The sequence below is a fragment of the Balaenoptera physalus genome (assembly GCF_965194825.1).
Source record: "Balaenoptera physalus genome assembly, chromosome: 9".
Lineage (NCBI taxonomy): Eukaryota > Metazoa > Chordata > Mammalia > Artiodactyla > Balaenopteridae > Balaenoptera > Balaenoptera physalus.
This window is the reverse complement of record NC_138888.1, coordinates 59,529,090-59,554,673: the sequence shown is the minus strand read 5'-3', so window position 1 is coordinate 59,554,673 and position 25,584 is coordinate 59,529,090. Positions and strand designations below refer to the sequence as shown.

General features: G+C 41.9%; 2 protein-coding genes across 6 annotated transcripts in view; both read right to left on the bottom strand.

Annotated features, from left to right (window-relative positions):
- Nucleotides 1–25,584, bottom strand: part of FAXC (failed axon connections homolog, metaxin like GST domain containing) — a 76,849-nt gene that overhangs the window by 50,128 nt on the left and 1,137 nt on the right. For 2 of the 5 annotated variants that reach the window (XM_082475326.1, XM_082475325.1), the window contains exons 2-5: nucleotides 25,004–25,125; nucleotides 22,642–22,812; nucleotides 19,595–19,730; nucleotides 3,373–3,569 (exon numbers count right to left, since the gene is read on the bottom strand). In XM_082475326.1, coding sequence (XP_082331452.1) covers nucleotides 3,373–3,569; nucleotides 19,595–19,730; nucleotides 22,642–22,812; nucleotides 25,004–25,110 — 611 coding nt within the window. In that variant the 5' untranslated portion in view covers nucleotides 25,111–25,125. Of the gene's footprint in view, nucleotides 1–3,372; nucleotides 3,570–19,594; nucleotides 19,731–22,641; nucleotides 23,331–25,003; nucleotides 25,282–25,584 lie in introns of those variants that run through there. The other 3 variants (XM_082475324.1, XM_082475328.1, XM_082475327.1) reach the window with 3 other exon arrangements.
- COQ3 (coenzyme Q3, methyltransferase) overlaps nucleotides 25,003–25,584 on the bottom strand; it is a 35,687-nt gene continuing 35,105 nt past the window's right edge. The window contains exon 9 of the mRNA XM_082475361.1: nucleotides 25,003–25,125. The gene's annotated coding sequence lies outside the window, so the exon portion shown is untranslated. The remainder of the gene's footprint in view (nucleotides 25,126–25,584) is intronic.

Below are 25,584 nucleotides of genomic sequence, written 5' to 3'. Positions count from 1 at the left end.
GGGTCCTCACTACGTCTAAAAGTAGGGGTGGAGGGGGACACAAAAAGAAAGGAGAAGGGACCACATCAATCGAGCTGTAATCAGGGAGAGAGTGTCTCCTTGGCTTTTAGAGAAGGAGATCTTGGGTAAGTCATTTTATTAAAGCATCCCATCTCTCCCATTCACCAAAAGCCAAAATCAAAATTTAAAAATTATGGCCAACCTAAAAATGAATTTGAATCCTCTATTCTAACCCTTATATTTTTACGGGTAAAACTGTTATGCCTATAGATAGTTTGACAACGGTGCTCTGCACACTTCCCTATGGGGTTGGAAGACGCTCAAGACACTCAGTAGTGTCCACAAGGGGGCAGTATGTCACACAGAAGCAGCTATAGCTTCTGTTACCAAAACTCAATTTCGTTCCAGTAATCAGACTTCGCTTTACACCGGCTTCCCTACATTAGATCTAACTTGAGCATCCAGTGGAACAAAGGGAATGAAAACCCATCTCCCTCATCTTCAATAATAGCTGTATAATGCAAGTGTATGGATTTCAAGTTCAGGAAAAACCACTTTATAGCTGAGTGTGCTTATTTGAACAGACCTAACTCAGAGCTTCAGAATTATGTGATGTTATATAATGACAGCCTTCCAATGTCTTTGCTTTTCAGAAAATCATATGTGAAGTGGAGTATTTTTAAAGTTTCAGACCAAAATAAACATATCTGAAAACTCCAGATAATTGAATCAACTGAGTCAAACAACTGATTCCACCTCTTCCACTTCTGTAAGTACAAACACAACCTTAGAGCACTTTGATGGTCAGAATTTAACAAGCTCTCATGGAAAGCTCATACTTGTAATATTTTCCTACATATTGTAGTCAGTTCCCTATGCTGGCCCCCGGTTTCCACAGGTACATATTTTCTTACCATGGGTTGCACAGGCAGTGTGGGGCTGGGGGGGGGGGATGTGTGTCTTTTCTCCCCTGGGATTTAGAGCTCTCAGGAAAGCCTGTTCAGGATCTCCCCAAAGCAAGAAGTTGGCTAAAGGTTTGGAAACTTTATGAAACAGAGAAAGTTTGCTTTTCCTTCCGCTACTAGAGACTAAAAGAAATTGGAGGAATTCGGATTTTTTTTTTTGAAAGTTCACTGGATATTTATATCTCAGTCAAGACCTGATCTCCCACCTTCACTATCTGTTCCTCAAATTAACCCTTGAGACACAAATAAGAAACAGTAGCTAACCCAAAAAAGTATTTTTTTAATTAAAAAAAGAGAAGAATCTACAAATGACCTAAGCAACTTCCCAAACACTTGGGGGTTTGTAGTCTGTAAAATTAAGATCCCCCCCCCACCAGGGTACCACCTCCCAACTCTCCCTCCCACCCCTCCCCACCACACCCCATCTCATTAGCAGGGACCCTCTCATTAGGAAGAGAAGGGAAGGGAAGAGCAGGAGATGAACTTCTACCAGAGAGTAAACATATATGAAACGTCACTAAAACCCACAGCAAGAAGCAGTGATGGGTGGTACTTGGGAATCTAGCTGGATCAAAGTCTTTCTAACTGGAATATAAATTTTATGAACCACTACAGAAAACAAAGAGTGTATAAAAATATCAACTTAAATGTAAGGTTTTCGGCTTTTCAGGCAGCTGACAAAGTGCTAGCTCTCCACATTAATGGGCCCATCCATTAAACGATGTAGCACTTTGACGGGGGCCTCAGCAAGGGAAGGCACCGAGGGTTTGGGTGCCTGTGCTGGTTCTTCATTTCCCTGATCGCTGCAAAGCGGGGACTCGAACCTGGCAAGCAGGTGAGACGACTCTGTTCCTCAAAGGCTTTTCCCTGAGACTAAGCATGTCACCTGCACTCATGCATTTTGGTCCATACTGCAACCCCTGCACTCTTTGAGAGGGAAGGGTCAGCAGTTCTCCACAGGTATTATAAGGAACAGACCAGAGTTCATTCTGGGCACACGGAGTCTGTGATCACTCCCAGGCTGATCTGCACCCCTGACTCCACTCTCTGTCTGGTTCCCTCCTTCCTCCCACCCTCTGCAGTGAGAAGGGGAAGAAAGTGCTGCTTCAGGTCAGCCCTGGAATAAAGTGAGCAAGAACTGAAAGTGGAAAAAGAAAAAGAAAAACAGACGGTCACAAAATCCAAGAGACAAGTTTTCCATTTAGAAAGAGAGCTGAATGGATGAAATAGGAATGTGGTGGCAAAAAACCTTCTACAATCAACCCCACAGTGAGTGAATCTCTTGGTGGAAGAGGTAAAAAGCTACTCGGTGAGCAATAACCCAGGAGTAACAATTAATGCCAAAAAAAGTGGGCTCAGCAATTACTTATTAAATCTTTGGAACAAGATAAAGTGCAGAAATCAGGGAGAAAACGTCTCTTATCTATTGGAGTGTATAGAAAGATGCTAAAACTCCAGAAGACGGATGAAAGAAAAAGAAAAAACCCACATATCAATGAGCTTGTAAAGCAAGAAGAACCAAGTCTGTTTAACTCAGGCGATGTCACAGCCAGCACGCCAGGTGCAGCACAGGGGCACCTACCTCCTCCACACAGTGTGTGTTATGCTTCGGACTCAGGGAATACGGGCTAGGAGTCAGCCAATCAAGGCAAGGCACAGGATAGGAGTCAGCCAATCAGAGCAAAGTACAGGCTAGCAGTCAGCCAATCAGGGCAAAGTTGCTCAGAAAATAGTAGTATGCTTTACTTCTGGATCATAGAGAAGCTCTTGTCATCCAAGGAAAACTGACAATACCCTGCCAAAGCTTGCTTAATTTATGTCACCTGAGACTTCTGTCCTGCCTTAGTCTTCTGTTCCCTCCTCTGGGTATCTGATGTACTATCACTTTAATTCAGCAGTTTGTACTGGTAAAAAGCCCAGTCTACTGAAATATCTCCCTCACCTCAGTGACTTAGATCAGGGGTCAGCCAACTATATAGCCCATGAGCTAAGAAGTTTTCATATTTGTAAATGGTTGAGGAAAAAAAAATCAAAAGAATAGTATTTCGTATTAAATGAAATTCAAATTTCAGTGCTTTTGTTGTTTTATTGAAACACAGTCACACTTATTCATGTGTGTACAATCTGTGGCTGCTTTTGCACTAAAACTGCAGAGTTAAGTAGCTGCCACAGACACATATGGCTCGAAAAGCCTAAAATATGCACTAGCTGGGCCTCCACAGAAAATGTCAACCCTGCTCTAGATACCTAGAAACTTAACAGTCGTAACTTTGACCCCTAAGTCAGTCAGAATGTAGAACACTTTGGAAAAGGCGGGGGGGAGTGTCTGAAAAGTGAAACAACTTAGCTTACTCCAAATGATAAGGACAGGCCCTGGACACCCACCCAGGTGCCCGCGGGGACTCACCAATAGAAATGCTCCTCCACCATCTTAGTCACTGCCCTGGAGATGGCTCTTTCATGAGGACCAAGGTTTTTGTTTAAATTCACTCCAAGTTTCTCTTCCAGAAAGTCAATTATGAATTCTGTCCCAGAAACTTTTTCATGATTATATTCAATCCAAGGCATTTTCCCTTGAGCAGAGAGCTTTCCACCAAAATAGTTCTAAGCAAAGTAAATTTTAAAAAGAGAAAAGCAATGTTTTATTTAAACTTCACTGTATGATTAACAGAAACAAATATTCCAATGGCATATTTGATAGTGACTGCACTATTCAAGTCAATGAACTCAGCATATAAACTCTTAAGGGAATAAGTAGTTACTCTTAAAAAAAAAGATTTGTCTCACATGAAAATATTACTTTACTCCCATAGATTTTATCATGGGTTCTGGCTTACTGTTTAAAAAACAAAAAAAAAAAAGAGCAGGGAGTAAGGGAAGTGTTGAAATGACCCTGATCCTGGTAAGAGTCAGTCTAGTTATAATATGTGAACAACCCAAAAATGCAAAAAGTAAAAATAAGCCATGAGGAGGCTTGTACTGACCAGGCTACTGATCAAAAACCTCACTTGAAACCCAGTAGCTTACACTTGAAAATGCTTAATACCACTACACTGCAAACAAGTGGTCCCAGAAATTATAAGTTAGGTGTAACAAAGTGTGTCCAACAGACTCAACTCCAGTGCCTGTGAAAATGCAGATTCCTGGGCCCCCGCCCAGATCACTGGGTCAGAATCCAGGGAAAAGTGCCCAGAAATCTGTGTTTTTGACAAGCTCCCTTTGATTCACACCCACACTAGAAGCTTACAGTGTCTCAGAGGGGATTCTGATCCCAGAATGGGGTTGGGTGGGGAGGTGGAGGTGGAGTCACACACTTCATAGACACTGAGAATGACAGAGTAACATCTTCTCACTATATTAAAAGATCTTAACCACACTGATGAAGGGGATTCTGTGGTAATGATTGCATTTACTCAATCCCTTTTCTCACAGTAGTTGATTTTTAAATCTGAATCCATTTTTGGGTGGTCTACACAGACTAAATTAATCAGATTATTACCAACTCTTCCTCATACTTCATCCAAGTCGATAGTTCAGATACTGTGGGCTAATAGCAAGTGTTGGTTCCTGTGGAGGAAACTGAACTCTCAAACATTGCTGGTGGGAAAGTAAAACGGCACAACCACTTTGAAACCATGTGACAGTTTCTTAAAAAGTGAAGTACACACCTGCCACTCAATCCAGCCATTTCACTCCTAGGTATTTACCCAAGAGAAAAGAAAGCATATGTCCATGCAAAGACTTGTACACAAATGTTCATAGAAGCTTTATTTGCAATTGTCAAAAACAGGAAAAAAAAAATCAAATGCTCATCAAGAGGTAAATGAATAAACAAATTCTGGTATAACCTTACCATGGAATACTACTCAGCAATAGTTCATAAAAAGGAATGAACTATTGATACACACAATGAATTTGGTAGAGAACAATGGGGACTTTAACTGTTCTCTGACTCTTGGTGTCTTGATCTCTTATCTCATTGATTATTCTAAAGAAATTCATTCTAGGCCTAAGCCTGGATAAGGGAGTTATTGGGGCTGCTGCTAGCCATATTGTTTTTGTGCAATTTGGAAAATAGAGCCTCCTCTGGGTGGATACAGTCCATGCCAGGATTCACAGCTTGGCAAGAGGTGGGTCCAGATTTTACCCCCACTCCTTGGCCAGGCACTGTTGTGCAGTGAACAACCTGCACAACTATACATGGCAGCCCTAGACATTACTCCTGATGTTGAGAAATGTCAAGTTTTAAAAGTTGCTAGTACATCTGACATTTTTAAAATTTGTCCACTAAAGATGTGAATTTACCATATAACATAGTATCTGCTTCAGATTGCTCTTGATACCACCCATATCCTCCTTCCACATCCCCTTCTAGACTCTTGTCCTTCACAGATGGATTCTATCCTGCACACTGACATCAGAGGGAACTGTCTGTAGTGCAAATGAGATGCAGGACCTCTGCTGCTCAAAATTACCCAACGGCTTTAATAGGTCTAGTCTAACCCCCTTCACAAAGCGGTCTAGGCCCATACCATCTAGTCGCCACCCACCTGCCCAGCCTCCCTGCTGCCAGTGCCTCTGATTTCCTGAATTCCAACTGCCCACCCCTAACCAAGTCAAAGTCCTGCCATCTCTCTGACTTTGTACACTCCTGTATCTTGTACAGGAATCCCTTTGCCCATCCTCTGCAAGTCCTATCCATCCTAAAAAATTCAGTTCAAATTTCACCTTGTTGGTGAACCATTTCCTCAAGGCACAACCATTATCTGCCGTTCCTCCATGCTTCCACTGTGCAGTGTATATTCCCCTCCCCTTTCAGAATTACTGTTTATACATCTGCCCTTCCTCTAGTCCATTCCTTCCCTGAGGACTTGGTACATTTTTATCTAGACCATTGTTTTTAATTGGGATAATAAAAATCAGTGATGAACTCTTATGGGAATGAAAGTTCTAGTAGGTTTTCATCATCAAAATTTTTTTTTTGCTTACTGGATAAAAAAAGCAGGAGACAACATTTTAGAGATAATATGAGTATATCTAAAAATTAGATGAATTCAAAAAATATTTTTAAAAAGAAACACAAAAATGTCCAAAGTAATTGTCAAAACTATGTGTGAGAGGCAGGTGATCTTTTTCCATGAATTTCAATTTTTCTGAATGTGGTTATATTACTTTTTAAATAAATATATATACTTTTAAAATAATACTTAATTTTCCTTAACTTCCTTAAATATACTAAAGAACTCCTGGTCTATTTTTATCTAAGCAATTGGAGTCTGACTGGCCCACCGAGAGTAGTTTCTGAAAGTAATTTGGAGAAGAAAGATGAAGAGGTAAATCCTCTTTACCTCTTTTCCAAGCTGATGTTTCCCCCTGCAAGTCTGTCCTAGATGAGTTGAATGCATCTACACTTACACTACATTATTAGCACAGCAGTGAAAGCAATAGGCTTTGGGTTTAAAAATCTGGTTCCCTCATTTAGTCAATCTGTGACCTTGGACCTCCCTGGTCTCCCTTAATCCCCCCTGGGCCCATCTATATAATGGGGATAATAACAGTTGCTTGAATTAAATCAGAAAATGCACACCAAGTGTTTGACAGAGTGCATTCATCAGAAGTATTAACATCACCATCACCATTTCAAAATGGAGAACTTGAGGCCTTAAAAGAAATCCCAGAGTCTTGGGAAACTGACATGCTACACTGGCCACAGTGCCCCCAACTTTTCAGCTAAATTTATATCCATTACATTCACTGAACCTCTGGAACCATCTTGAAAGGTCTCCCACTGGCTAAATTTGAGATAATTTGAGCAACTTTTGTGGATTATAACACGTTGAAAAAAATTCATGCAACTGCTATTGTGAATAAGAAATAGAGGCATTAGTCTCTGCCCCTGGTTCCCAGCACAGAGCTCCTAAAGCCCTTATAAATTCCTAAGTGCTAAGAGCACTAGGAGCGCCTTTTGCTCTAAGGAGGTGACTCTGAGTGGGCTCCTGGATGAGCCGGTCACCAGAAAGACCAAGTCACAATTAGAAGCTTAGCATTTTCAAACCCCTCCCCCATCCTCCAGAGAGGAGAGAGGGGTTGGACATGGAGTTATTAACTGATCATGTCTACAGGAGGAAGCCTCCACAAAACCCCCAAAGTATCGGGTTTGGAGAGCTTCCAGGTTGGTGAACACATTCACACTGGGAGGGTGACACCCTCAACTCCATGGGGACAGAAGCTCCTACACTCACGACCCTCCCAAACCTCACTCTTCATCTGTCTGTTCATCTGTATCTTTTATCATATCCTCTAATAAACTGGTAAATGTAAGTAATTGTTTCCCTGAGTTCTGTGAGCTGCTCTAGCAAATTAATCAGACCTAAGGAGGGGTCTTAGAACCTCTGATCTACAGTCGATTGGTCAGAAGCACAGGTGACAATCTGGGCTTGCAACTAGCATCTGGAGGTCTGGGGGGGCAGTCTTGTGGGACTGAGTCCTTAAACTGTGGGATCTGACACTATCTCTGGGTAGCGTCAGAATTGAATTAAACTGTAGGATGTCCAGCTGGTGTCAGTGAATCACTTGGTGCGGGGAAAAGCCTCCACACATCTGACCGAAAGTGTCAGAAATGAAGTGTTTCATGTGAATAGTAAAGGATACTCAGGGGGAGAAACACGCAGTAGGAAGGAACTGGTTTTCCCTACACAGGGAGGAAAAATCCGAGTATTTCCCTTTACGAGTAGTTTTGTAGAAGAATGTCCTTCTTTTTTGAAGATGCACACTGAAGAATTGAGGGGTGAAGCGTCATGATTCTTACAGCTTATGTTCAAATGTTGCATCAAAAAAATTGTTCATAAAAGTATATATAAAGAGAAATAAAGGAAAGAAGGCAACATGTTAACAATTGGTGAAACAAGGTGAAGGGCATATGGATGTTCGTTGTATTATTCTTTTAACTTGTCTGTAGCTTAGAAAAATTCCGAAACAAAAAGATGGTGGAGGTGGTGTGGGAGGGTGGTGTATAGAAAAAAAAAACAGCAAATAAATAGAACATCAGAAGTTAGGGGAAAGGCCAGCTTCTGTTTCCTAACCTCGTAACCTCACAATACCTATTTTTAGCTTCTATATTCAAAATGTTAAATAAATCACGATTGTTCAGTCTTAACATGTAAAAGGCTAATTTAATCCTTGCTCAGGAAAGGGAGGATTGCGAGATTGGAACCAAGATGGCAGAGTAGAAGGACGTGCTCTCACTCCCTCTTGCAAGAACACCAGAATCACAACTAGCTGCTGGACAATCATCGACAGGAAGACACTGGAACTCACCAAAAAAGATACCCCACATCCAAAGACAAAGGAGAAGCCAAAATGAGATGGTAGGATGGGCACAATCACAGTAAAATCAAATCCCATAACCGCTGGGTGGGTGACTCACAAACTAGAGAACACTTATACCACAGAAGTCCACCCACTGTAGTGAAGGTTCTGAGCCCCACGTCAGCCTTCCCAACCTGGGGGTCTGGCAATGGGAGGAGGAATTCCTAGAGAATCAGACTTTGAAAGCTGGTGGGATTTTACTGCAGGACTTCGACAGGATGGGGGAAACAGAGACTCCACTCTTGGAGTGCACACACAAAGTACTGTGTGCATCGGGACCCGGGGGAAGGAGTAGTGACCCCATAGGAGACTGAACCAGACCTACCTGCTAGTGTTGGAGGGTCTCCTGCAGAGGCAGGGGATGGCTGTGTCTCACCGTGAGGACAAGGATATTGGCAGCAGAAGTTCTGGGAAGTACTCCTTGGTGTAAGCCCTCCCAGAGTCCGCCATTAGCCCCACCAAAGAGCCCGGGTAGGCTCCAGTGTTGGGTCACCTCAGGCCAAACAACCAACAGGGAGGGAACCCACCCCACCCATCAGCAGTCAAGTGGATTAAAGTTTTACTGAGCTCTGCCCACCAGAGCAACACGAGCTCTACCCACCACCAGTCCCTCCCATCAGGAAATTTGCATAAGCCTCTTAGATAGCCTCATCCACCAGAGGGCAGACAGCAGAAGCAAGAAAAACTACAATCCTGCAGCCTGTGAAACAAAAACCACATTCACAGAAAGACAGATGAAAAGGCAGAGGGCTATGTACCAGATGAAGGAACAAGATAAAACCCCAGAAAAACAACTAAATGAAGCGGAGATAGGCAACCTTCCAGAAAAAGAATTCAGAATAATGATAGAGAGGATGATCCAGGACCTCGGAAAAAGAATGGAGACAAAGATAGAGAAGATGCAAGAAATGTTTAACAAAGAACTAGAAGAATTAAAGAACAAACAAACAGAGATGAACAATACAATAACTGAAATGAAAACTACACTAGAAGGAATCAACAGCAGGATAACTGAGGCAGAAGAACGGATAAGTGACCTGGAAGACACAATGGTGGAATTCACTGCTGCGGAACAGAATAAAGAAAAAAGAATGAAAAGAAATGAAGACAGCCTAAGAGACCTCTGGGACAACATTAAACACAACAACATTCGCATTATAGAGGTCCCAGAAGGAGAAGAGAGAAAGGACCCGAGAAAATATTTGAAAAGATTATAGTCGAAAACTTCCCTAACATGGGAAACGAAATAGCCACCCAAGTCCAGGAAGTGCAGCGACTCCCATACAGGATACACCTAAGGAGAAACACGCCAAGACACATAGTAATCAAATTGGCAAAAATTAAAGACAAAGAAAAATTATTGAAAGCAGAAAGGGAAAAATGACAAATAATATACAAGGGAACTCCCATAAGGTTAACAGCTGATTTCTCAGCAGAAACTCTACAAGCTAGAAGGGAGTGGCATGATATACTTAAAGTGATGAAAGGGAAGAACCTACAACCAAGATTACTCTACCCGGCAAGGATCTCATTCAGAGTCGATGGAGAAATCAAAAGCTGTACAGACAAGCAAAAGCTAAGAGAATTCAGCACCACCAAACCAGCTCTACAACAAATGCTAAAGGAACTTCTCTAAGTGGGAAACACAAGAGAAGAAAAGGATGTACAAAAAGAAACCCAAAACAATTCAGAAAATGGTCATAGGAACATAAATATCGATAATTACCTTAAACGTGAATGGATTAAACGCTCCAACCAAAAAACACAGCCTTGCTGAATGGATACAAAAACAAGACGCATATATATGCTGTCTACAAGAGACCCACTTCAGACCTAGGGACACATACGACTGAAAGTGACGGGATGGAAAAAGATATTCCATGCAAATGGAAATCAAAAGAAAGCTGGAGTAGCAATACTCATATCAGATCAAACAGACTTTAAAATAAAGAATGTTACAAGAGACAAGGAAGGACACTACATAATGATCAAGGGATCAATCCAAGAAGAAGACATAACAACTATAAATATATATGCACCCAACATAGGAACACTTCAATACATAAGGCAACTAACTGCTAACAGCTGTAAAAGAGGAAATTTACAGTAACAGAGTAATAGTGGGGGACTTTAACACCTCACTTACACCAATGGACAGATCATCCAAAATGAAAATAAATAAGGAAACAGAAGCTTTAAATGACACAATAGACCAGATAGATTTAATTGATATATATAGGACATTCCATCCAAAAACAGATTACACTTTCTTCTCAAGTGCGCACGGAACATTCTCCAGGATAGATCACATATTGGGTCACAAATCAAGCCTCAGTAAATTTAAGAAAATTGAAATAATATCAAGCATCTTTTCTGATCACAATGCTATGAGATTAGAAATGAATTACAGGGAAAAAAACATAAAACACACAAACACATGGAGGCTAAACAATACATTGCTAAATTACCAAGAGATCACTGAAGAGATCAAAGAGGAAACCAAAAAATACCTAGAGACAAATGACAATGAAAACACGACGATCCAAAACCTATGGGATGCAGCAAAAGCAGTTCTAAGAGGGAAGTTTATAGCTATACAAGCCTACCTCAAGAAACAAGAAAAATCTCAAATAATCAATCTAACCTTACACCTAAAGGAACCAGAGAAAGAAGAACAAACAAAACCCAAAGTTAGCAGAAGGAAAGAAATCATAAAGATCAGAGCAGAAATAAATGAAATAGAAACAAAGAAAACAATAGCAAAGATCAATAAAACTAAAAGCTGGTTCTTTGAGAAGATAAACAAAATTGATAAACCATTAGCCAGACTCATCAAGAAAAAGAGGGAGAGGACTCAAATCAATAAAATCAGAAATGAAAAAGGAGAAGTAACAACAGACACTGCAGAAATACAAAGCATCCTAAGAGACTACTATAAGCAACTTTATGCCAATAAAATGGACAACCTGGAAAAATGGACAAATTCTTAGAAAGGTATAACCTTCCAAGACTGAAGCAGGAAGAAATAGAAAATATGAACAGACCAATCACAAGTAATGAAATTGAAACTGTGATTAAAAATCTTCCAACCAACAAAAGTCCAGGACCAGATGGCTTTACAGGTGAATTCTATCAAACATTTAGAGAAGAGCTATAACACCCATCCTTCTCAAACTCTTCCAAAAAATTGCGGAGGAAGGAACACTCCCAAACTCATTCTATGAGGCCACCATCACCCTGATACCGAAACCAGACAAAGATACTACAAAAAAAGAAAATTACAGACCAATATCACTGATGAATATAGATGCAAAAATCCTCAACAAAATACTAGCAAACAAAATCCAACAACGCATTAAAAGGATCATACACCATGATCAAGTGGGATTTATCCCAGCAATGCAAGGATTCTTCAATATACTCAAATCAATCAATGTGATATACCATATTAACAAACTGAAGGAGAAAAAACACACGATCATCTCAATAGATGCAGAAAAAGTTTTTGACAAAATTCAACACCCATTTATGATAAAAACTCTCCAGAAAGTGGGCATAGAGGGAACCTACCTCAACATAATAAACGCCATATATGACAAACCCACAGCAAACATCATTCTCAATGGTGAAAAACTGAAAGCATTTCCTCTAAGATCAGGAACGAGACAAGGATGTCCACTCTCGCCACTATTATTCAACATAGTTTTTGAAGTCCTAGCCATGGCAATCAAAGAAGAAAAAGAAATAAAAGGAATACAAATTGGAGAAGAAGTAGTAAAACTGTCACTGTTTGCAGATGACATGATACTATACATAGAGCATCCTAAAGATGCCACCAGAAAACTACTAGAGCTAATCAATGAATCTGGTAACATTGTAGGATACAAAATTAATGCACAGAAATCTCTTGCATTCCTATACACTAATGATGAAAAATCTGAAAGAGAAATTAAGGAAACACTCCCATTGACCATTGCAACAAAAAGAATAAAATACCTAGGAATAAACCTACCTAGGGAGACAAAAGACCTGTATGCAGAAAACTATAAGACACTGATGAAAGAAATTAAAGATGATACCAACACATGGAGAGATATACCATGTTCCCGGATTGGAAGAATCAATATTGTGAAAATGACTATACTACCCAAAGCAATCTACAGATTCAGTGCAATCCTTATCAAATTACCAATGGCATTTTTTATGGAACTAGAACAAAAAATCTTAAAATTTGTATGGAGACACAAAAGACCCCGAATAGCCAAAGCAGTCTTGAGACAAAAAAACGGAGCTGCAGGAATCAGACTCCCTGACTTCAGACTATACTATAAAGCTAGAGTAATCAAGACAATATGGTACTGGCACAAAAACAGAAACATAGATCAATGGAACAAGATAGAAAGCCCAGAGATAAACCCACGCACCTATGGTCAACTAATCTATGACAAAGGAGGCAAGGATATACAATGGAGAAAAGACAGTCTCTTCAATAAGTGGTGCTGGGAAAATTGGACAGCTACATGTAAAAGAATGAAATTGGAATGCTCCCTAACACCATACACAAAAATAAACTCAAAATGGATTAGAGACCTAAATGTAAGACTGGACACTGTAAAACTCTTAGAGGAAAACATAGGAAGAACACTCTTTGACATAAACCACAGCAAGATCTTTTTTGATCCACCTCCTAGAGTAATGGAAATAAAAACAAAAATAAACAAATGGGACCTAATGAAACTTCAAAGCTTTTGCACAGCAAAGGAAACCATAAACAAGACGAAAAGACAACCCTTAGAATGGGAGAAAATATTTGCAAACGAATCAACGGACAAAGGATTAATCTCCAAAATATATAAACAGCTCATGCAGCTCAATATTAAAAAAACAAACAACCCAATCCAAAAATGGGCAGAAGACCTAAATAGACATTTCTCCAAAGAAGACATACAGATGGCCAAGAAGCACATGAAAAGATGCTCAACATCACTAATTATTAGAGAAATGCAAATCAAAACTACAATGAGGTATCACCTCACACCGGTTAGAATGGGCATCATCAGAAAATCTACAAACAACAAAGGCTGGAGAGGGTGTGGAGAAAAGGGAACCCTCTTGCCCTGTTGGTGGGAATGTAAACTGATACAGCCACTATGGAGAACAGTATGGAGGTTCCTTAAAAAACTAAAAATAGAATTACCATATGATCCAGCAATCCCACTACTGGGCATATACCCAGAGAAAACCATAATTCAAAAATACACATGCACCCCAATGTTTATTGCAGCACTATTTACAATAGTCAGGTCATGGAAGCAACCTAAATGCCCATCAACAGACGAATGGATAAAGAAGTTGTGGTACATATATACAATGGAATGCTACTCAGCCCTAAGAAGGAACAATACTGGGTCATTTATTGAGACGTGGATGGATCTAGAGACTGTCATACAGAGTGAAGTAAGTCAGAAAGAGAAAAACAAATGTATATTAACGCATGTATGTGGAACCTAGAAAAATGGTACAGATGAACCGGTTTGCAGGGCAGAAATTGAGACACAGATGTAAAGAACAAACGTATGGACACCAAGGGGGGAAAACCGTGGTGGGGTGGGGTGGTGATGTGCTGAATTGGGCGATTGGGATTGACATGTATACACTGATGTGTATAAAATGGATGACTAATAAGAACCTGCTGTATAAAAAAATTAATAAAATAAATTTCAAAAATTAAATACATAAATAAAATAAATAAATTTAAAAAAAAAGAAGTTAGGGCTAAGAGCCAAAGCAGAGAGTTCCAAAGGAGCCATTTTCCTTCTTTTTTCTTTCTCGTATTTAAAAAGAATGATTGTGTCAAATACATGCTTCTTATACAACCAGTTATGGCGAATGATGTCTTTATGTATGTATGTCTAAAGACAAGTATGGAAAGATGGTCGGAAGAATTAGTGATGATAACCTCCAGCGAGTAGGATGTCAGGCGATTTTCATTTTCCCCTTACACTTTTCTGTAGTGTTTGAAATTCTTATAAGGACCTTATGTCATCTATATGTAATCAGGAAAAAACAAAAAACAAAAAAACGGTAAATCCGTTTTTGGTCTGAAAAAAAAGTAGCCATATCTGCAGGACTCCTGCAGGACTTCTTTTTTGCAACTTTCTATGAATCTATAATTATAACAAAATGAAAAGTTTTAAAAATTGACCCACCAATATTTATAATCTGATTTTAAAAAGATCATAACTGTAACCAACGCATCAGGCTTTTTAAGAAAACCCTTGTGACTTCCTACTAATGGTCATCAAATACTTATCCCCGTCTCATTTTTGTTAAAAAATAAAAACTTCAAATATAAAGTCGTGCTCTTAGGAGGATGACATTTTAGTCTTTTTTTAAAAGGTACAGGGCACAGAAGGGGCAGAGGGTAGAGCTCCCTGGGTCTATGACAGAATACCTCTCTACTCATCCTCCAAGCGATGAGCCCCACCAGCACTTCCCAGGAACCACCTGCATGCACACGAACCCTCACTGATGGCACTTGGGTCTCAAGGCACCGTCCCTCCCCCCACCCCAACACCACCCCACCCCGCTCCCCTCCCCGGGGGCTCAGGGCATCCCTTTCTAAACCATAGGACCATTTTCCTGTTACCTACCCCGCTGAACACTCCCTTCATCTCTTTTCCATAGAGACCTCACAGAAGAAAAAACACTCCTTTCCTAAAAAATATACTTAACAAGCAATACTAATTTTGGAAGGGGGTAAGCAGTCCCCTTCTCAAAAGCCCCTCCAGGCTTCATAGCAAGGCGTGTATCCAGTTGTTCCAGTTACACTAACTAAAAGCAGTATATGCACTGTTACTGCGTAACAGTGCAGCAACACGCTCTGAAACATGACCAGAGGTGTTAGGCTGCTGGCAGAGACAAGGCTGGGGCAATCAGTGCTTGATGGCTTGAAGGCAAGAAAGGAAAGGGCAGCACAGCCTGGCAGCTGTTGCAGCCATTGCCAACGGCAAGAGGACTTCATCAAGGGTGGGGGGCACAGGAGATCCAGAAAGCCACCAGAGGCTGCAGCGCACAAAACTCAGGTTTGGGGCCCTAATTGCCCCAAAGCTGTCCTGGCTAAATGCAGCAATCTGGTGGGGAGTGACAACGGCCCAGAGGCAGGCAGCCGCAGGGAGCAGTCTCTTCCTTCAATGTGAGTCCCTCAGTGACACACATCTTCAAGTGCTGACAGCCAATGCCGAGTTGAACAAGGATCTCTCAAATCCGATCCAATGTATGTAGATGATTCAAGCCTTGTCTGGTCTTTTGCTATTTTCTCCTCCATTGCTGGCTTAGAAAGTCCTGAATAATCTCCCTGCTTCTCTGTCCAGACTGACCCCTTGCATTCCAGTTCCCCATCATAAAGATCCTTTTTCTGTTCCCCAAACACCTCATGCCTGTCAGATCCCCTACATGAAGTCCAGATTCAGTGCCATATTCCCAGAGGACCACATACCAAGCTGAGCATGTCATTCAACTGTCCCAGCATTGCCTTAGGAGCCTCACTGCCACCCCCATGCCCTCTTCTGTACAGAAACCAGCTCAGAAAGCACAGGCCATGGGGAGGCGGGACTTGGGGGGTAATATCATTAGCAGGGTGCCAAAACCCTGGCTGGGTGAGGAACCTTCCCCCTCCAACCTCCCAGCTGCTCTGTTTCCTGCTAAGAAGACCACCCCCTCCCTATGCTGCTTCTTTGTAAGAGCTTAAAGGTGAACCCCTGACCAGTGGGAGCCATTTGGAGAAGTGGCAGCAAACTGGAGGAACCACGGTGGTGTGGGGATGCCTGGGTCTCACCTCCTTACTTTTCTTAAACTCCTTCAGAGGTACACAACCTGTGTCCTAAGCTTTAGCCTTTGCCCAGTACAAACTCCTGGGCAGGGAAGCTGACATCCCTGGTAAAAGGAGACCTCAAACCAAAATAACTAGACACCTGAGGGGTACAGTTACTGTAAGAGAAGGGCAATAGATAATATATACAACATGAGGCAGAATGATTGGGACAGACCGAAAAATTTAATTAGCATAAGAAACATCCTCCAAGGGATAAAGGAAGAGACTGTAATACAAACCAAGGGAAAATATTAAGAAGAAAAATGTAGAAGTTAAACACAATGGATGAGATAAATAATAGGATGGATACAAGAAGAGAACAGAGGGATGCAATGGAAGCTCAGAGAGACGAATTCTCCAAGAAGGAAGAAGAAAAGAATAAAGAGATAGGTTCAGAAACACAGAAAATAATAGCAGAGATTCCAGGATCCAGATAATCAGGAATAGAAAAGAAGAAGGGGAAACAAACAAACAAAAAAGAAAAGGAGGGCTTCCCTGGTGGCGCAGTGGTTAAGAATCCACCTGTCAATGCAGGGGACACGGGTTCGAGCCCTGGTCCAGGAAGATCCCACATGCCGAGGAGCAACTAAGCCCGTGCGCCACAACTACTGAGCCTGCGCTCTGAAGCCCGCGAGCCACAACTACTGAGCTCGCGTGCCACAATTACTGAAGCCTGCATGCCTAGAGCCTGTGCTCCGCAACAAGAGAAGCCACCGCAATGAGAAGCCCACGTGCCGCAACGAAGAGTAGCCCCTGCTCACTGCAACTAGAGAAAGCGCGTGAGCAGCGATGAAGACCCAATGCAGCCAAAAATAAATAAATAAGAAATAAATTTTTTTTTAAAAAAGGAAACATGTGAAGAACATCGATAATTTCTTAGAATTAAAAAGAGATTAAAGACTTCAGGTGAAAAGAGTTTATAAAGGACCAGACAAGATACATGAAGACCCACACCAAGCCAGTTATGATGACATTTAAGAATGTTGAGATTAAAAAAAAAAAAAAAGAATGTTGAGATTCAATGTGAATTCTAAAAGCTTCCAGAGAGAAAGAAAAAGAGCCAGATTAACATCAGACTTTTCAATAGCAACAGCAAACCATAAAGACAATGGAGTAATATTTTCAAAGCACTGAAGGAAACGAACTTTGGACATAGAAGTATCAAATGTGTGGCATAATAAAGATGTTCTTGGGCATGCAAAGCCACTGAAAGTTTGCCCCATAAAGGCTCATTCAAAATATTCATCAAGGATGTACTCATATAAAAAGATAAATAAATCCTGTAGGATAAGATATATGGGAAATAAAGTTAGTCAAATAACTTAGTAAGTTTTCTGGCCTAAAAAAGGACATAAAAAGAGAAAGGATTTCCAAAATTCCAGAATTAAAGTATTAGATAACAGCAGCACACCTGGCATAAGCCCTGGGAAGAAAGAGACCCAAGGTTCACGCAAACCTACTAACAGACTTGTAGTATTAGAGGGAAAGCACAGATTTTGACCCATATAAGAAGTGAGTGGGGATAAATAAACACAAATTTGGATCTTAAGAGCAACCGCCATAACAACAAAAATAGAATTTGTTTTTAAATGACAAGAAAAAATTTTTACCTATTAGAAAGCAGGAAATGAGAAAAAATAAAAAGAAAGTATAGTAAGGAGAAAAATATTAAATAACATATTAGAAATATGTCCGAATAAAATAATCATTGCAAGTGAAATGGATTAAACTCACCAATTAAGGACTCTCCGATTGGCTATAACTAATACATTGCCTACAAGAGACAAATACCAAAAAAAAGTAATAATAATAGAAAAAGAGGATGAAGAAAGATATCCCAAACAAATATGAACCAAAAGAAAGCTGGAGAATCGATCTGAATAGCTTATAATATAGAATTCAAGGTTAAAAAAATCATAAGGGACAAAGATGGGTACTATATACCAGAAAAAGAAATAAAACAGTAAAAGATGTGATCTTTCATATTATATGGACCTAACAATATAACCTCGAATAGATACATACTCTTACCTAAAGCAAGAACTGACAGAATGACAGGAAAAGAGAGAAATCAACAAATACACTTGAATATTTTAACCCCATCCTTCCAGAAACTGCTAGAAGAGACAGACAAAAAATAAAGAGAGGTGCTTCCCTGGTGGCGCAGTGGTTAAGAATCCGCCTGCCAATGCAGGGGACACGGGGGTTCAAGCCCTGGTTCAGGAAGATGCCATGCTGTGGAGCAACTAAGCCTGTGCGCCACAACAACTGAGCCTGCGCTCTGGAGCCCACAAGCCGCAACTACTGAGCCTGCGTGCCTAGAGCCCGTGCTCCACAACAAGAGAAGCCAACCGCAATGAGAAGCCCGCGCACCACAACGAAGAGTAGCCCCCGCTCGCCACAACTAGAGAAAGCCCGCGTGCAGCAACAAAGACCCAATGCAGCCAAAAATAAATAAATAAAATAAAATAATTTTTTTAATTTAAAAAACTAAATTTAAAAAAACAGAGATATAACAGGTCTAAACAATACACTAAACATGCTCAAACAAGTAGCTAAAGCGAGAGCTCTACTCCCAGGGAATATGTCTATATTTTCAACATTTATAAACAAGTAGCCATACACAAGGCTAAAATGTCAGTAAATTCCAAGGAATTAGTATCACAAAGACTACCTGCTTTGACCATAAAATTAAAAAACAATAACAAATATCACAGCTTTTTTTAGTGTCTATGACTAGAACTTAGGTGAAAAAGAAAAACATAAGGGAATTTTTTAAAAAATATAATTGAATGACAATGAAAACGCAACCTGTCAAATTTGTGAGAAAAAGCTCAAGCACTACTCAGAGAAAAATTTATATTTTAAACGCATTCATTCCTCTGTTCCCTCTCTAAGGCTGAAATGAGCAAGTGCTTCCCTGAAAGTCACCCAAACACAACAATGAAGCAGTAGGAAAAACTCTCACAAAATCTACAAACATCTCTTTGGTGGCCTGCTGGACGTTTGTCCCCAGGATTCATAAGAGATAAATATAATGCTTCCAACAAATAGAAACCTAAAGGAAAGAACCACGTCAGGCTCACCTTTATTTATAGGTCCCCAATAGGCCAAACTATTAACCAAAGAATACTCTTATGTCAGGAAAAAATAACATGGCCCTGAACGCTACGGAAGTCCAGGCCCTTGTGATCACTCGTTAAATTGGATGTAAAAATCAACAGACTGGAATCAAGTCTCCTAAGTATCTACTAAGGACTGGGCACCGCTGCTTTCATACCCACCCCTCTGGCACCAAGAGCGAGCCCTTCCCACCCTGTGAGATTAAGTACTTCCCCCCTAGCCAATATTGCTGCCACGAGGATAAAACATATTTGCACAAAAGTACCTGATAGGGTAAGTCAGCCATCCTTAAATAAGTTTCCATTTTCAAACAGAAAGGAGATAAACTGGGGACACCATTGTTAGGTCTTGCAAACTGATGCAAAATAATAGCATCTTTGGAGTCAATCTCTTGCTGTTTCCTGTCAAAACCAAAACAGAAAAAAAAGAACAATCCACGTGTTACACATGCAGTTCCCTTAGTTCCTTAGAGGCCCCTGCTGGGCTGTAGCTCCTCAATGAACAAGCAGGTCTGTTTGTCACAGGGGCTTACCTCACCAACAAGCACTTAGAGGGGGAAAGCTTGGTCAAAACACGAGAGAACCTCTCAAACTCTGCTATTACCATAACTGCAAGGGCTCAGGAGAGTAACTACATGTCAACCTCTTTCTGGTACCTGTGGCCTATGGGCAGGATGTGTTCTTTCTGGTATAGGTCCACCTCTTCTCCAGCTGGCTATGTCTACCTGCCAGGGACAAGTTGGATGGATAAAAAAAGATATTCTGTGCTTACTGTGCATCAGGCATTGTTCTGAGGGCTTCACGGGTATTATCTCATTTAATCTTCACAATAACCTTTTGAGGTAGGTACTACCGTTATCCATGTTTTGTAGATGAGGAAACCGAGGCACAGAGAATAAACTTGCCCAAAGTCCCATTACTAGTAAATGGAAGAACTTGGACTAAACCATGTAGTCAGAGCCTATGTTCTTGACCACGAGACTGTACCATGAAACAGTCTATTCATCCACAGGACCTTGGAATAACAGTGCAGATTTGCTCTGCCACGACTCAAGTCTGCAGGGAATCTGAGACTCTGAATATTCTGGTCCCTCTTCCAAACTATCCATGCCCTCACCTGACCTTTCACCTGTGGTGCCGAGGAACCTGGCTTCTGGTGCTCTCTCCTCCTCTCTACCTTCACAGGTTCCCCACTTTCACCACACAGCATATATCCCAGTACCCCTGCCTTTTCCCTTTCTTCTGTCTCAGCCACACATCTATCTTTTCCTTTGGCTACTTTTCTGGGTGGTGAGGACTTCCCTGGTAGAGTTTTTCAATAGCCACCATGTAGGAGATCAAACGCTGGATTCCACTTCTGGATACCTGGGGTCAAGTGCAAGCCCTACTTCCTATTGGCCACATCACCCAAGACCTCTCCTCCTCTCTCATTTGGAAAGTAAGGACAGTACCAATTCTGCGTCAATTATCTCGAGAACTAAATAAGATAATATCTGTAAACATTTGGTGAGCTATCAAGCACTAAGTGGTGGACTTTATTCTCATTCAAAGAGACATGGTCTTATCCCCTTCAACTACAAAATCTCATTCCAAACAGTGGCACTCATACACCACATTCGGGAACCTTTTGCAACTTCCATCTTTCACTCTACCCAACCATTTCCCAGTCAGATAAACCTCCCTCTTCCCCCTTGGCCTTCCCTAAGCCTCTGGTTCCCTCACACTGTTCCTCGTGTAATCCTCGTGTACTTCCTTGTACCCAAGCAAGCAAGGGCAAGCTCTTCATATCATCATCACAACGATGCCCACTTCCTGCAGAAACCCCATTCAGTTAAACAAACTCTCTTGGAGAAGTTTACCACCGGAGCGCCCTTTCCACTTAAAGAGTTAAGAATGACTAATTTTGAAAATACTAGTCAAAAGAATAAAAATATTTGCTGCCTTCTGACAATACTTGCTATGAAACAAAGGTTTTCACTTAGATGAAATGTTTGGGAGGTCAGATACTAAAATTAAGAAGCCACTTAGACTATGTTTCTAAAAAGTGCAAACTGCAGACTTGACAATTAACTGACTTTGTCCAGTCAAGTAATTCAACTCAGAGTGGTAATTTCATGTAAATTAGCCAGGCAAAAAATTTAAGAACTGAAAGAGAGGAGATAAATGTAAAATCCCCTGCTCCACTGGCCAGAACAATCTAATTCTGATGGTTAACTTGGGCCATGTCATAATAAGAATGGATGTGACCAGCATATGCCAATGACTTTGTGTACATCATACATATTAAATTATTTCATTCTGACAGTACCACTACAGAGCGGATATTGCTATAGTTTAAATTTAGAATATTATATCATACTTATATTTTACAGTAGACAAGGAAACTGAAGCTCAGAGAGGTTAAATAACTTGCCCAAGGAATACCAATTTAAGATCAAGTCGTTAATAACGCTAGTTCCCAAGCTGTTAAGCACTTCGACTACGCCAAAAATGGGCAATACCTCAGTTAATTTTATTAAAGTAGCCGGTTTGACTCAGACCACACAAGCCTGGAACTTTCTGATGAAAGTCTGTAATAATTAATGATGGCCAACTTTTATTGAATGCTCACTATAACGTCGAACTCTGGCTAAGCATTTCACATGTGTTAATTCAGGTAATCACCTCTGTGAGGAAGGCTACTATTATTATTTCCATTTCACAGACGAGAAAACTGAGTAACCAAGCTTACTCTCAGGTCCAAGGTTACATGGTTGGTTAAAGGCAGAGTGAATTTGAACCCACTCTGGCTCCAGAGCCCTCACTCCAGGTCAGGAAGCTCTCTCTGTAATTTAGGACCAGAGGAGCACGTAATCTGGACAGCTATATTTTATAAAGTGCCCTTATAGTGAGGACTGTCTAAGAGAACACCTGTCAAGCAGCAAGACTAGCCCCTACTCCCATGAGGAAGGATATCACAGATGACCATGCCTCTGTGTACGGCTGATGGGCTGTTAGTTTATAGAGATCACATGACCCATGGGCTGCTCTGATTCCCTAAGTTTTCTAGGGTAGGCTGAGCCCACGTGCCTAAAGTACAAACAAGCTATGGGTAACAAGCCATTCCTGGGTCATTCAATTTACAAACAACACATTGCCAAATGCTGGACTGAATTTAAGAGAGCTGCAAGGCTCTCTCCACTAGGGGAGGATAAAGTAAAGGGCTAGGACTCCATTTCTTTAAAAATACTGTGATGGGAAAAATATGAGTAAAATCCAAAATACCTGCTTTGGTTATTATACTCATTAATTAAACTTCCTAAATAATTCTTACCTGTCAACTTTACTTTCCACTCTGGAGATGTACCCATAGATTAAGTCTACGCAGCAGGAAATCCAAGTACCGTGGTGAAGAATATGATTGCCAGTGGACTCAGACAGCGTAGCCATTTCAAGATGGATTTTCCATCCCACATATTTCAGATTGTTTTGTGTTTTGCCTAAACTACACAGACAACTGAAACTTAGACTTCCCGTCAAGTGAAGGTCTCTATCGCGTAACCTCCAAATCCCAGTGCCGCATTTTCCTTGGTCTTCTTCCCCTATTCCCTCTGTGCCCCTAGCGGTTGTCAAAAACTCAGGTCTGTGCCACAGACTTGTCTTCCCTGAGCAATGCCCCAGTTCTCTTCCTCTCAGCCATCAAAACTTATTCCAGAATTGGTACTTGTTAGGAGAAAGTAGTAGAAGTGCGGGCTCCGCAGACACACATTCTCAGATTTGAATCTGGATCCTACTACTCTTATTACGGGATCTTGGGTGAATTGCTTAACCTCTATCAGCCTAAATTTCCTCATCTAAGAAATGGAGATCAAGCATTCAACAGCAGTTGGCAGTTGCGAAGGTTAAATGCAATCACATAGGTAAAGCACCTCTAAGCAGAGCCCCCTATTAAGGGCTCAAAAACAGGCAGCCATTTGTTTATTATCTGCATTACAACACGGTTTCCCAACTCAATGTAAACATCTGTCAAGAAACAAAAGTGAATAAACCAAGGATTAAAAACACTTTTTCAAATAAGTGTCCAAGTGGGCAGCGGGCTCTTCTGGGCGCAGAGACCACACCTACCAGGGTGTGGCCTGCTCCCAAGGTCAACTCTGAGCTCCCCCACCTGCCTCCCCATTTCTGCAAGGTCATTTAAGCAAGTTTGAGACTCAGTCCTGTGAAGCTGTGCCTCACTCCCTCCTCAAAGTGGAAGACCGGTGAGAAGCCACATGGTTCGGAATCCTCCAAAGGCTTTGGACTGGAATATGAATTTCAGAACAACTGGGTTACCATTTCAAGCACTGCACAAATGTTTTCGTTTTCCATATGGCTTGAAACCTAGCTTGAAGTAGAGTTCTAAAACTGGAAAATATATAAAATAATCTAAAGAAATAATTCACTTAATTTTTTTAATTTGGTTCAACTAGATTCAAGACACTGTGCTAAGTGAGAGAATTCAATGATAAGCTTAAAATAAAACTTCCCAATTATGAAAGACAATACATTTCCCCAGACCTAAATGATTTCCAGTCTCTGAGACTAAAAATATTCAAAATACCTGTTAGGCTGCTACAGTGTCCTCTTGGAATCCCTGCAGGCCTGTTAAAGGTCACCTATCACTGTCTTTGTTTATAAACCTATTGTGTAGGATTCCCCCACGGGAAGAAGACAGGAAGACACATTTTCTCACTCTTTAGAAAATATTGGCCAAGAGGGACATTCTGAGCTATTGAAAACTGCTCTTTCCTGGTCCTCCCCCCAGTGACAGAGGGCTCAAACGCATGGAAATTTTAACCGTAAATTGACGTATCAATTAGCCAAACCACTGGTCCCGGCAGCCTATGGCATTATTCTACTCAAACAAAGATCTCATGTCCGGCTGGATGTACCAACAGCAGGGGCCTCCATTTTCTGGTATTCCCAAGTCAATCCTGTAAACATTCTGCGGCAGGCGGCAGAGGCAACTGTTTAGGGCCTGGGGAAACTCCCATGCAGGCCCATGTGCTAGTTCAGTCCTCGGATTTCCTCTTGTTAGCACAACAATGGCATTTAAACCTGAAGCTTGTGCTTAGCTTTAGATACCAGATTAGCACATAACCGGGTTAAGGCTGCATCAAAATTGCAGACTCCGCTGTGCATCCCTAACAGGAACCCAGAGGTCTCTGGAGCTTTTGCAATTTCAGCCTTTTGATGATGTTGACACTTGGGGATGGACAGTGGAGAACTAACCTTTAAAAGATGAGGTTAGTGGTTAATATCCCAGCATTATCATCTATAAACAAATAGGGCATTGCATAAAAATGTAACTTAGTATTTCTGCAGGACCTAATTCTATTGTTGCAAACACACTGCAGTTAAGATCTTCATAACAGACTATTATGCTCCATAACAGCCCAGAGAATTTTTGCTTTTAGCACCGAATGATAGGGAGACAAGTGTTTTTCCCTCCCAGTACCAGTTTAATTCTCCTGTCAACTCCAAACTGCCCCTCACGGCCAGGTGACCACGGACTGCCTCTGGCGAAAGGGAAGGACAGGACTCGGGCGTTTGAGCGTTGTGACCGAGGGGCTGGCACGGGTCCCCCCTCGCGCCAACCCTGCCCTGGCCAGGTGTCCCTCTCTGCGCCCCTGCGCGGGGCCCTCTCTCCGGCTCACCTAATGACCAGGAGTTCGTGGAGCAGATACGCAGCTGCGGCCAGCAAAGCTCCCCCGGTCAAGTAAAGGGTTTTCTTCCACCAGGGATCGGAGCCCAGCCCTGCCATGATCCCACCGTAATCCTGCAAAGGGAAAGCGATGATGTCCCCATAAAAGGAGAAGGGCTCCTCGGACCCGGCCCACCAGCCGAAGAAGGAGACGCTCTGGTTCCAGCTCAGATCCACCACGCACGGCCTGGACGAGGCAAAGCCAACCCCCCAGTGCATGCTGCGCGGCTGGCTGCGGGCGCCCCTCCCAGGGCCCGCGCCGCCCGCATGGGAAGGGGCCGGCGCGGCCGGGCGCGGGCTCAGCGGCGCGCTGGCTGTGCGGGCGGCGCGGGCGGCGGCGACCGAGGCGGCGGCGGAGGAAGACGGAGGGCGCGGGCCGAGGGCGGCGGGCCTGGCCGGCGGGGCCCCGGGGCCCGGGGCGGCAGCGGCGGCCGCCGGCTCCCCCCGCAGCGGCCTCTCCGCGCCGCTCTTTGTGTCGGCGCCGGGAGAAGGCCGCGTGATGTCATTGCTCCCTGGGGCAGGGAAACAGAGGCG